Raw genomic sequence first — 10055 nt, forward strand, 5'->3', positions numbered from 1 at the left:
ATAACCATAACACCAAAGTGGAGCTTAACTCGGTAAATGCATTAACAGTAGGAGAAATTTAATCTGAAATTAAAATATAAAAACAAAGCAAAAAACATATGACAAAAATTGAAAAAAGAAAAAACAAAATGTCATGTGACATAAAGAAAAATAGACAGAGAATTAAAAAAACACGAGAAAAATTCAAACAAAACTTTCAGATGTCATTTACAAGCTTTAAGGTTCTTTGGTTCTTGCCAAATAGATTTAATCGTTTTGATTCTGACCTTTATTTTTGTAACATCCTGAATATTGAAGATTTTCACAAAATGAACTATTTTGTAGAGGTTCTGTACTATACATTATATATAGAAGTGAACATATTTGTATATTATGTGTGCTATTAATACTTTAAGGTTGCACCTCAATCTGCCATACTTTTTCCTTCCACTAAGTTTTCCATTAATACAGCAATCCACTTAGGGAAATGTCTTTTTGGCTTACCCTCCCATGTGGAGGGTGCTGCGGTCTTTGCAGCATCCTAATGGTTGTGAATACACAATGAAGACCATTAAATTTAATTTTTATTGGTACATAAAAATCTTAATTCAAAGAGGATTTAAATATTGTTTTTTTTATACCTATAATAATCATAACAATAATCTCCGGAAATATATCACTCTATGGGCAGTGATTCTATATATCAGTTTAATATCTTGGACTGAAAGTGAAATGACTAAATATTTTTTGTTGCATCTTAATTTTCCTACAATCATGGTCAATTAAGCTTTTAATTTGAAACGTTTGACCGGAACACCCCCACTTTATTGTATCGTTGCTAAGCAACGAAACGCTTCGCTAGTAAACAGTTTGCCCCAACGGTTTTTTTTTTTTGTTTTCGTTCCTGCCGCAAAACAGCCAAATAATTTGATCAGTTTAAGCGTGAAGTTGAACAGATTGAACTTGGAAGAATCTGGAAGAAACTCTTCAAAGTTCATCATCGAAAAGTTAAGAGTGTTTGGTCTTCTGGCATCATGTCAGCAAGCAGCGAGTCCTCCGAGGAACCAACCTTGACGAGTGCAGAAGAACCTCAGATCAGTGAACATGCAGGTGAGGAAGAAAATGTCCAAACAACATGTGACATAAGCAACATGCATGGGCAGTCTCAAGTCTACACAGCAACCCAAGACACACTTTTCTCAAAGGAGGCAGCTCGTCCTGCAATGCATGCCTTGGTAAGTAAGCCTAATGAAATATTCAAATGTATAATAACCTCAGAAATTCAGAGAGTGAAACTAAGCCTACATACAGACAGTTTGATATATTTAAAGCGGGTTTTTTTCCTGTTCATCTCGATGGTTACGGTTGGCAAACTAATGAAAACCCATAATTTACTTAGAAAATTAAAATATTACATGACAGTCATAAGGTTTTAGTTTACCTCATCATAGTCGGGATACCGAGTCCTCAAGGTAGCTCTGCCTGACATCATGTGAGCGTTTGGGGGGGGGCAATTAAGGGGCTAAAGGAGATAGTCATTTCAAAGGTGCCATATCAAAGTAGAATAATGGAAAGTTAAGTGGAATGGAAAAGTGTAGTTGAAAAGGTTATTTTTGAATTGGTTTTCATTAGCAATAAGAATCAAAATTAACAGGAATAATCACTTGAACTATATCCCACTGTCTGTAAGCTTATATTTACATATTTTTATGTTCTGAATAAAATTATAAATTATATAAACAATTCCTGAGATGCAACTGTGTAAAAGCACAGAAAATATGTAATACAAATATTCCGTTTATCATAATAAAATATAAGTTCAACTTTTATTGGTTCTCTTCTTGCTCTCATTGAGTCACTGGAGAGGGTCTTCGGGATGAATCCTGTCCTCCCCATCTACAGTCTGCAAGACAGCAATCAGCTTATTTTCGTCTATGCCTCGGCTCATGTTGGGGTCATATTCAATCACACCTTAAATTCCCAGCACATTCTGCAGGTAAAAACACACACTGGGTATTCAAGTTCTCCCAAGTATCAATAATTATTTAATTTGAGGATTACAAGGTGGTGAAAGTATCATACAAACAGCAAAAGTGCTCAAAACCCAATACTACAACATGCATATCAGGGTTATTTTTATTATATGTCACTGCAAAGCAATAGACAGTGGGTTTTGAGTTGATGTGGCTTTCTAATATAAATTAGAAAATGGTTTCAGTTGTAGATCTGGCTGTATTCTTAATGCTGTTGCCCTGCTGAAAGGTGAATGTCAGCCTCAGTGTCAAGTCTTTTTCAGACTACCACAGGTTTTCTTCATGTTTTGATCGAAAACATTACATTGCAGTTGAGCGCTTATGGTCAACTGCACCATACTGCATCATGATCCTGCCACTACCAGCTTGATGATGTGTAGCATAATATTATGGTATGTTCAATACTGTTTCGCAATCTGGCTAAAAAGTTCAATTTCAATGCAATTTGGTTCATGTCAACCTTACAGATGTTCTCTAACAAATCTTATAGGTCTTCACAGAATAGCTGGATCTATACTGCGATCAAATCCCGCAGAGAAAGACTCAGTTTAATAACAGGGTGACTTTGTGTTGTGAATTACATAAAATATCAATCAATTACAATGAAGTTTTTGGTTTGGAATATGCCAAATGTAAAAAACAAAAAAACGTTATGTGATATAAATGCTTTTGGAATATATTATAATGCAGTAAAGTGTCACAAACATGTTAAACATTGGGCTGTGAATGTTAAGGTTTGAAACAGGATGTTTAACTTTGCAGTTAGGATTTCAGATGAGTCCAAACCAGGTCTTAACCCCTTTGAAACAGACCATAGCTTCAAAGAGTGCTAGCTTTATGACAATCCAATAATCAGGAAACAGGAAGTTATTTTGTTTAATTCCAGTTGTTGCCGCATCATCATGCAATATTTTGGTCTAACAAAAACATTTTTAGCCCATGCACATTTGTTTGTTTGTTTATTCATTAACATGTTTATTAATCCACTGGTTCAGTTTTGAACCAGTGGAATAATAATCTCAACTGCATGGTGAGATGTTTTATCGTCTTTAGGGTCACTCCTGTCCCATCTCATGCATGTGTGTGAGTGAGGACAGACGCTGGATAGCAACAGTCGACACAGGGCCAAGGAACATGGTGATTATATGGGACTCCTACTCTGGGTAACGCTTCATTTTTTAGTAGACGTAGGTATTCCTTGTGTCCTGTCCTGACTATGATTCATGAGGCTAATCTTGTTTGTGATAAATCTTCCAGTATTCCTGTGAATACATTGTTTGAGTGCCACCCTGGCAGCTGTGTTGCTGCTCTAGGGTTTTCAAGCGACACAAAATACCTAGCAACTCTTGGGAATGCAGAATTTCAAGTGAGTATGAATAAGTGTTGACAGATTTATTAACAAATAGCAAATATTAATAAAAAGCGTTTGAAAGCTGTATTTTTAATCAAATGGTGTTAGTGAGAAACCAGGTCCTGGTAATTTTGAAAGCAGTTTACATAGTAACATTATCAATGCAACCTAAATAGTACTTTTTTTTCTTACTGGATTTGACAACACTATTCACAATGTGCATCTAATTATCTTTTATGGTTGTACCAGAGTGTGCTTATTTGGGATTGGACCAGTACAGAACAGAAATGTCTCTGCCAAGCTGAACTCAATCCCAAACATGGTTTTCAAGTAAGCATGCTTTCTTTTCTTCAATCATCTAAATCCTGTGTTTTGTATCGATGAGGTATTGGATTATAATGTTAATTTATTTTGCAGGATCACATCATCTTTAACCCAAATGATAGCAGTCAGCTTCTCAGCGGCAGTAAAACTCACATGTTAATCTACAAATGGGTAACTTCACATGATCGCTTTTTGGAAAACATAAATATACAGTTGGCATTAAAAAAATGAGTGTATCTAAAACTTTTTGTCTTTTTTTCAGGACAGCGAAGGCTTGGAGTACTTTGCACTGTACCTCAAGAAAGTAAACATATTTGTTGAAAGTTTATATTTAAACTATTGTTTGCATGTTTTATCTAAATGATGTTTTCATATGTTGCAGGTCACCCCTGCAACTGATCCAGATGTATTTGCTCAGCTTACTACCGATCCCAGTAAAAGCATCCCCTTTGCTGACTTGTGTCTAAGTCGTTCAGTGTTTCACTGGAAAAAGAATCTGGTCCTGAAAGCCATAGGAAACTCGATCGTGGTGTGGGACTTTGGTAAAAACTTGATTGAAAAACAGACCAAGTCCTTGGGTGGAATCAAGACAATCCACATCCAACAAGAGCCAATCACTGTTCTCACCATAACTGATACGTACGCAGAGCCGTGAATATTCACTGTGTTTGACATTTACTTGTACATCAAATTGACCTTGTAACCAGTTTGTTTATGTCATCTAATCTTACAGTTTTATAGTAACTGGTGACATACAAGGTAATGTCCGGTTTTATGATGAAAACTTCCTGCTTGTCAACTGGTACACCGATTTCAACCAGGATCCCGTAGTATATATCTCCTTTTCCAAGGAATTACCAAAAGACAATGATGAGGAGGACTATTTTCTGGATGTGGACCCGGTGATTATCAGGTAGTAGATGTACAGTCTAATGCATCCTACTCTGTTTTATCTGACAAACAAAATGCCAATACTACAGACCCCAGCACAAGTAGCCATACCTCTTAAAATCTTTCAAAGTTTTTAATGATACAAACAAAAACTGCTGTTTCATTGATTTTATAAGACAAACCAACACAAAGCAGCAGACGAATGAAGTTGATGGAGGGGAAAAAAACATGATTTAAAAAAAAATATTTAAAATAAAAACTTGATGAGAATAGCATGTATTTGTACTCCAGAGGCAGTAGAGCCACCTGTTTCTGCAGTTACAGCTGCATACATTGTTAGGTAGTTTCTAGTTTTAAGCATTGAGAGGCCGAATTTTTTTTTTTCATTCTTTTTTTCAAAATAGCTCAGATTGAAAGGCAAGCTTATGTGAGCATTCATTTTCAAGTGTTACCATATAGTCTTGATCCAAGTTGTTTTACAACATGCATTCAGTGTTATGGAAATTATTCCATTGCAGCTTTTATGTATTCTTAGGGTCATCATCCTACTGGACAATAAACGTCCACCCTAGCCTTTAGTTGCTTCTCTGCTTAATGATCCCTTACCCTCCCTGCCATTTAAGGTGGAATCACAGGTCTTGGTAGGTTTTCAGATGTACCAGGTTTCTTTCATTGTTAGATAATGAATTAAACAGAGCTCTGTGAGATGTTCAAAGCTTAGGATATTATTTTTTAACCCCTTTTAACATCTTTCTCCCTGGCCTGTCTGCAGCAATCGTTGGTCTTCATGATGCTATTTGTTCACAGTTTTCTCTAAGGAACTTCTGAGGTCTTATGGATTTATGCTGAAATTAGTCATTTTCATTCCAACTACTTTGTGTTGTTCGATCACATAAAATCCCAACAAAATACATTGAAGATTGAGCTTGAAATTTGACAAAAGTATTTTGCAATGCACTGTTTTTTTATTTTAGTCTCTTTTCTTGTAGGAATTTCATCATTTCCACAATCAATGCCAAAATCATCCATTTGAACACCCAGACCAGAGTCATTCAGACCGTTCTTCAGAATGATTATGACCCTCTCCATGCACTGACATGCCATCCTTTTCAACCAGCTGTAGCCTTTGGCAACCTACAAGGCATGTTAAGACTGTGGGATTATAACTGCAAAGCAATCATTGGCAACAGGATCTTTGAGACAGAAAAGCAGATTCAGTCTATTACCTTTGACCCAAAAGGTGAGCAGATCTGCTTCTTGAAAGATGCATGATATAAAAATCAGAGACTGCTTCCTATGCCCAGTTTTATCTGCTGTTTGCAATATGGTTCACATCCATCAGTTGTCTTTTTGTCTCTGCTCAGGTTTATTCTTGGCAGTGGGCTTTAGGACTGGAGCTGTTTACATACTGAATGCCACCACTTTGGAAAATAAGCCTGACGAAATCTTCAACTGCATTAAAGACAGCATCCATCTGATCACCTTTTCTCATGACTCACAATACCTTGCCACTGCAGTGAGTTTGCGTCATCAGGTTTTTTACTCAGTGAAACTACTGATACACCATTGATCAGCTGTTAAAGTTCTAGTTAAACTAAAAAGAGTATCTGTTGGGTATTTTGATCTGTACATATAAAGAACCACACAGAGAGTCTCAGCCTTTGCAAAGGGGGAGAGTCTCAGTGGTGCCTCAGGACAACTCCAACTTGTTCCCCTGCAGCAGCCTGGTTTTATTGAAAGCGGGGTGGGGGTCGGTCATAAAACAGAAACTTAAAGATAAGAAGTAAAGGGGTCTCTCTGAACTAGCTGAAACCGGTTTCTCCAAGAACAGAATGGTCCATCTCATCCTGTTCCCAGCTTAGTAGAGTAGAGAGACAAACAACTTATTCATGAGATAACTATTTGCATAACTCTGACAGTATCCTTACTTCCTTCATGGACCACTGATTTTATTCAGAAAAAGTCGGAAAAAAATTGGGCTTAATCTTTCTTGTGTCTCCTCTCTATTAGGATGCTGGTAGAGCAGTATCACTTTTCCGCAATGAGGGTTACAAAGACTCTTCGTCTCGGTGGAGGTTTGTGGGCAGGTACCGCTCTCACTACAAGCCCATCCAAGATCTTCTTTTTGGGGTTCAGCTGTACAACGCCAAACCACGACTGCTCTCCCTGGGATTGGACCGTCAACTAGTTAATTCACATCGTTTATTTTTAATATTTTCTGATTCACTTATTGTTACTTTTACTTTACTTAATGTTGTTTCATTTTGAACTGGGTTACTAAAATTCATTAACTTTTTGATCATATTTTAATTTAATGAAGTACACTTGTACGTAACTCTGTGTATGTGTTGTATGGAGTAACAGGTGGAGTATGACTTGGAAAAGAGTGAGAGCAACAAGCTCCTCCTCCTCAGCATAAAGCGTATAGAGCAAAGTGCCGTGCCACGGTGCATGACTTGGTATCCTTTTCTCAACCCAGAGGAGTTCCTTCTTGTTGCCTCAGACAATTACAAGATGAAACTTTTCAACAGCACCACCACGATGTGCAGGTCCGTAAAGTCATGAGACTAAATCTGATTTGTCACCTCCAATTACAGTGTAAGTAATACATGTTTTAAATAAAAAATAGAAAGACACTTCTTGGCCCGACCTATGGTTCTCCAATTGGAAAAATTGCGGTTCTTCCCAAGTCAACGACATCTAAGACAAAATCACATCACCTGGCATTCATCACAGACGATAAGGTCAGTGCTGGAGCAGTATTTTACTCTGGCTGATCTTTAACTGTACGATCTTTAAAAACTGAAACAGTGATTTCCTGCATCCTTCAGTTGGGTCTCCAGATTTTGCCGTTGGACGGGAACCCCTACAAGTCCAGTGCTTTGATCTGCCATCCAACAGGGGTGTCTACCTTTTCCTGCTCCTACGATGGCAAGCTTGTCTTTACTGCAGGAGGATCTGACAGTAGTGTTCTGTCATGGAGAGTGAACTTAGAGTAAGTTTTGCTTCTACCAAGTCAGCAACCAGAGACAGTGTAAAAACAGAGCAACGACTTGGCCTGATCCTGTTTCTCTTTCCTGTTATCACAGCGTGCTGGACGCAGCAGCCGCCTTGAGTGGAGAGGACATGGATCCTTTTTATTCACTCATCAAGGGTGGAAGAGACGGCAGATTTTACAAGGTGAGTTAATAGTTAAACAAATGCTGATTCTTTAATTTGGCTTACCAGGAGAAGAGTCATAATGTTATTATGTTAGCCTTAATTGCATTTAAGATGTGATCTGGGGAGTAGAGGAGCTGACTCGGCTTATCATCCACTCTGTGGGAATATCATATTGCTACTGAGACCTACACTACTACTGACATGTCTGGAAGCACATCTACCAAAGACAGAAGAACTCATGATATAAAAAATGAGCATTTTCAATTAAAAATCTGACTGGAAAAGCTGTGACATATTTCAGTAACTTCTTTTGTGACTCTTTAAGAAAACATTTCCAATGAAATATGCATGAACGATGCCCCCAGTTTAACAAGAGATTCCCTTTTACCCCCACCATGTTACATTTCTTGCTGTTTGGGACAAAAATAGTGTTTCATCATATTAAGAAACACAGAATGTGCAACCATGTTCTTTCTCTGGCAACAGAAATCCAAAATCTCCAGTAACCAGAGGTGTTTCTAGCTTGTTTGGCACTCTGGGCAAACAACCCCCACACACTGGAATGTATTTTAATCATGTTTAACATGTCAATAAAAAATGCACCATCAGAAAGTGTTGAAACTCCATAAAAGACTACTGAAGCTGAAATGTGTGATAGTTTTGTTCATGTGACAGCTTTGAGAAGACATGTACAATTCAGTCTTTATTTGAAGACCAGAGCTCATCCTCATATACTTATTTGAGTTTCTGGACTCTACAAGATAGAGACAGAAATGTACACCTATTTGTAAAGCCATTTTTTTTATTTTAAGAACACATTCTTAATATTTAAAGCATTTGCATCTTTAGGAAATGGAGGACTTTTTCTTTTACTGCCAAATTCAACATCAAGGCACTGACATGATGAAGAGAATAGAAGTATCTACCAAAATTCCTCTATCAGAAGTTCCCATTTTAATGAGAGCTTTGGGACACTTTCCTACAGAACAAGAGGTATAAGAACAATTCAAAAAAACTGTTTCAGCCATAAGAACTTTTGTTACAGTTCAATGTGTTATCTTTACCAGTTAGAAGAAATGTTCAATGAGATCAAATTCAGCAGATTTGCTGAAACTGGAAAATATGTGACTGATATCGACCTGGAGGACTTTATCAAGCTGTACATCAATCATCGACCAGCCTTCGGCATCTCCAGTGAAGAGCTTGTTCAAGCTTTTCATGTTCTTGGAAAAGATAATCTTGTTGGGAATCCTATTATCCACAAAAGTGAGATGATAAAATTTCTGCAGGCTCGAGGTACGCAGACCCTTCATCTTTCTGTTCGACTCTGTTTTCACCTGTGTAACTTTTGCATGAAAGAGGACCCTCCTCTGTTTTAATGGCCACATAGACTTATTGTGATCTGTGATGTGAACCACAGGAGAGCACATGACAGAAGACGAGGTAGCAGAGTGTTTTACCACCCTTTTGGGGGTCAATGAAAAAGAAGAACAAGAAGAAGAGGCACCCGGTGAGCAAATCAGAAACAATGACAGCAGAAATAATAGAAGCCAAAATCAAATAAGAAAAAATCTTGAAAAATAGTCATCCCTTTTTAATGTGTCTACACAGTTGCGAAATGTTCACTGGGGAGTATGATCCCAGAAAGGATATCTGTGGAGTTTTTTACACGTCAGATCCTTGGCTTACCATTGGGGATCAAGCAGAGAGTCAGAACTTCCCCTCAGGAACGACGACATCAACAACCTGCCAGCAAGTCATGAAGAACATGTGTTCAAGATTTTACCTTTGAAACTCTTTCAGGATTCCCCTGTATAATATGTTCTTACATTTCTACTAAATGTTTATATGTGTGCTCTGATTTAAAAGAATAAATGTGAATTTAGATCCCCTCATGTTTGTCTAGAATCTAGACAAAGCAGATTAGTTTGAAATAGTATTTGAAAACATATTTTACTACAAAGATTACATGCATGCTTTTTTTCCTGACACCTTTTTAATTTCAAACACTAAAAATATTGCAACTTGAAACAAAAAATATGTTCATTGGAAGTCTAACTGAAATGACAATACATTATAAAAATGGACTGTTTACTATTAAAACAGCTTATATTTAAAATGCAAACAAAACGCAGTTTATGTATTTAACTTTACAACTTCAATAAAGTCAAGATAAAAACTCTGCTGAGAGTTTCCTTTTTTGAAAATGGAATTAAAATACCATCTAGTTGTTGTTGTTTTACGTAATACACAATTTAACAATTAATTCTTAGATCATATATTTGAAATAAAAGTGGACAATGTCACATGAAACA

The 10055-nt window shown here is 37.0% G+C and overlaps 1 protein-coding gene across 1 annotated transcript; it reads left to right on the plus strand.

Annotated features, from left to right (window-relative positions):
• The first annotated feature begins 793 nt into the window (after positions 1-793).
• wdr66 (WD repeat domain 66) lies at positions 794-9869 on the plus strand. The gene is made up of 20 exons (XM_014468791.2): positions 794-1214; positions 1835-1975; positions 3066-3175; positions 3270-3378; positions 3613-3693; positions 3781-3858; positions 3950-3991; positions 4070-4326; positions 4421-4600; positions 5568-5818; positions 5943-6094; positions 6589-6765; positions 6943-7127; positions 7208-7322; positions 7410-7573; positions 7668-7758; positions 8590-8733; positions 8808-9036; positions 9161-9250; positions 9352-9869. The coding sequence occupies exons 1-20, from the start codon at positions 1014-1016 to the stop codon at positions 9501-9503; spliced, it is 2949 nt and encodes a 982-aa protein (XP_014324277.1). The 5' UTR covers positions 794-1013; the 3' UTR covers positions 9504-9869.
• The last annotated feature ends 186 nt before the right edge of the window (positions 9870-10055 follow it).

The sequence above is a fragment of the Xiphophorus maculatus genome, chromosome 12 (assembly GCF_002775205.1).
Source record: "Xiphophorus maculatus strain JP 163 A chromosome 12, X_maculatus-5.0-male, whole genome shotgun sequence".
Lineage (NCBI taxonomy): Eukaryota > Metazoa > Chordata > Actinopteri > Cyprinodontiformes > Poeciliidae > Xiphophorus > Xiphophorus maculatus.

Excerpts from the sequence above, each read along its gene's own strand:
- wdr66 (XM_014468791.2), top strand. The coding sequence starts at position 1,014 with ATGTCAGCAAGCAGCGAGTCCTCCGAGGAACCAACCTTGACGAGTGCA. Across the intron at positions 7,128-7,207 it reads AGCACCACCACGATGTGCAG|AAAGACACTTCTTGGCCCGA; the intron begins GTCCGTAAAGTC and ends AATAAAAAATAG. Across the intron at positions 9,037-9,160 it reads AAAATTTCTGCAGGCTCGAG|GAGAGCACATGACAGAAGAC; the intron begins GTACGCAGACCC and ends TGTGAACCACAG.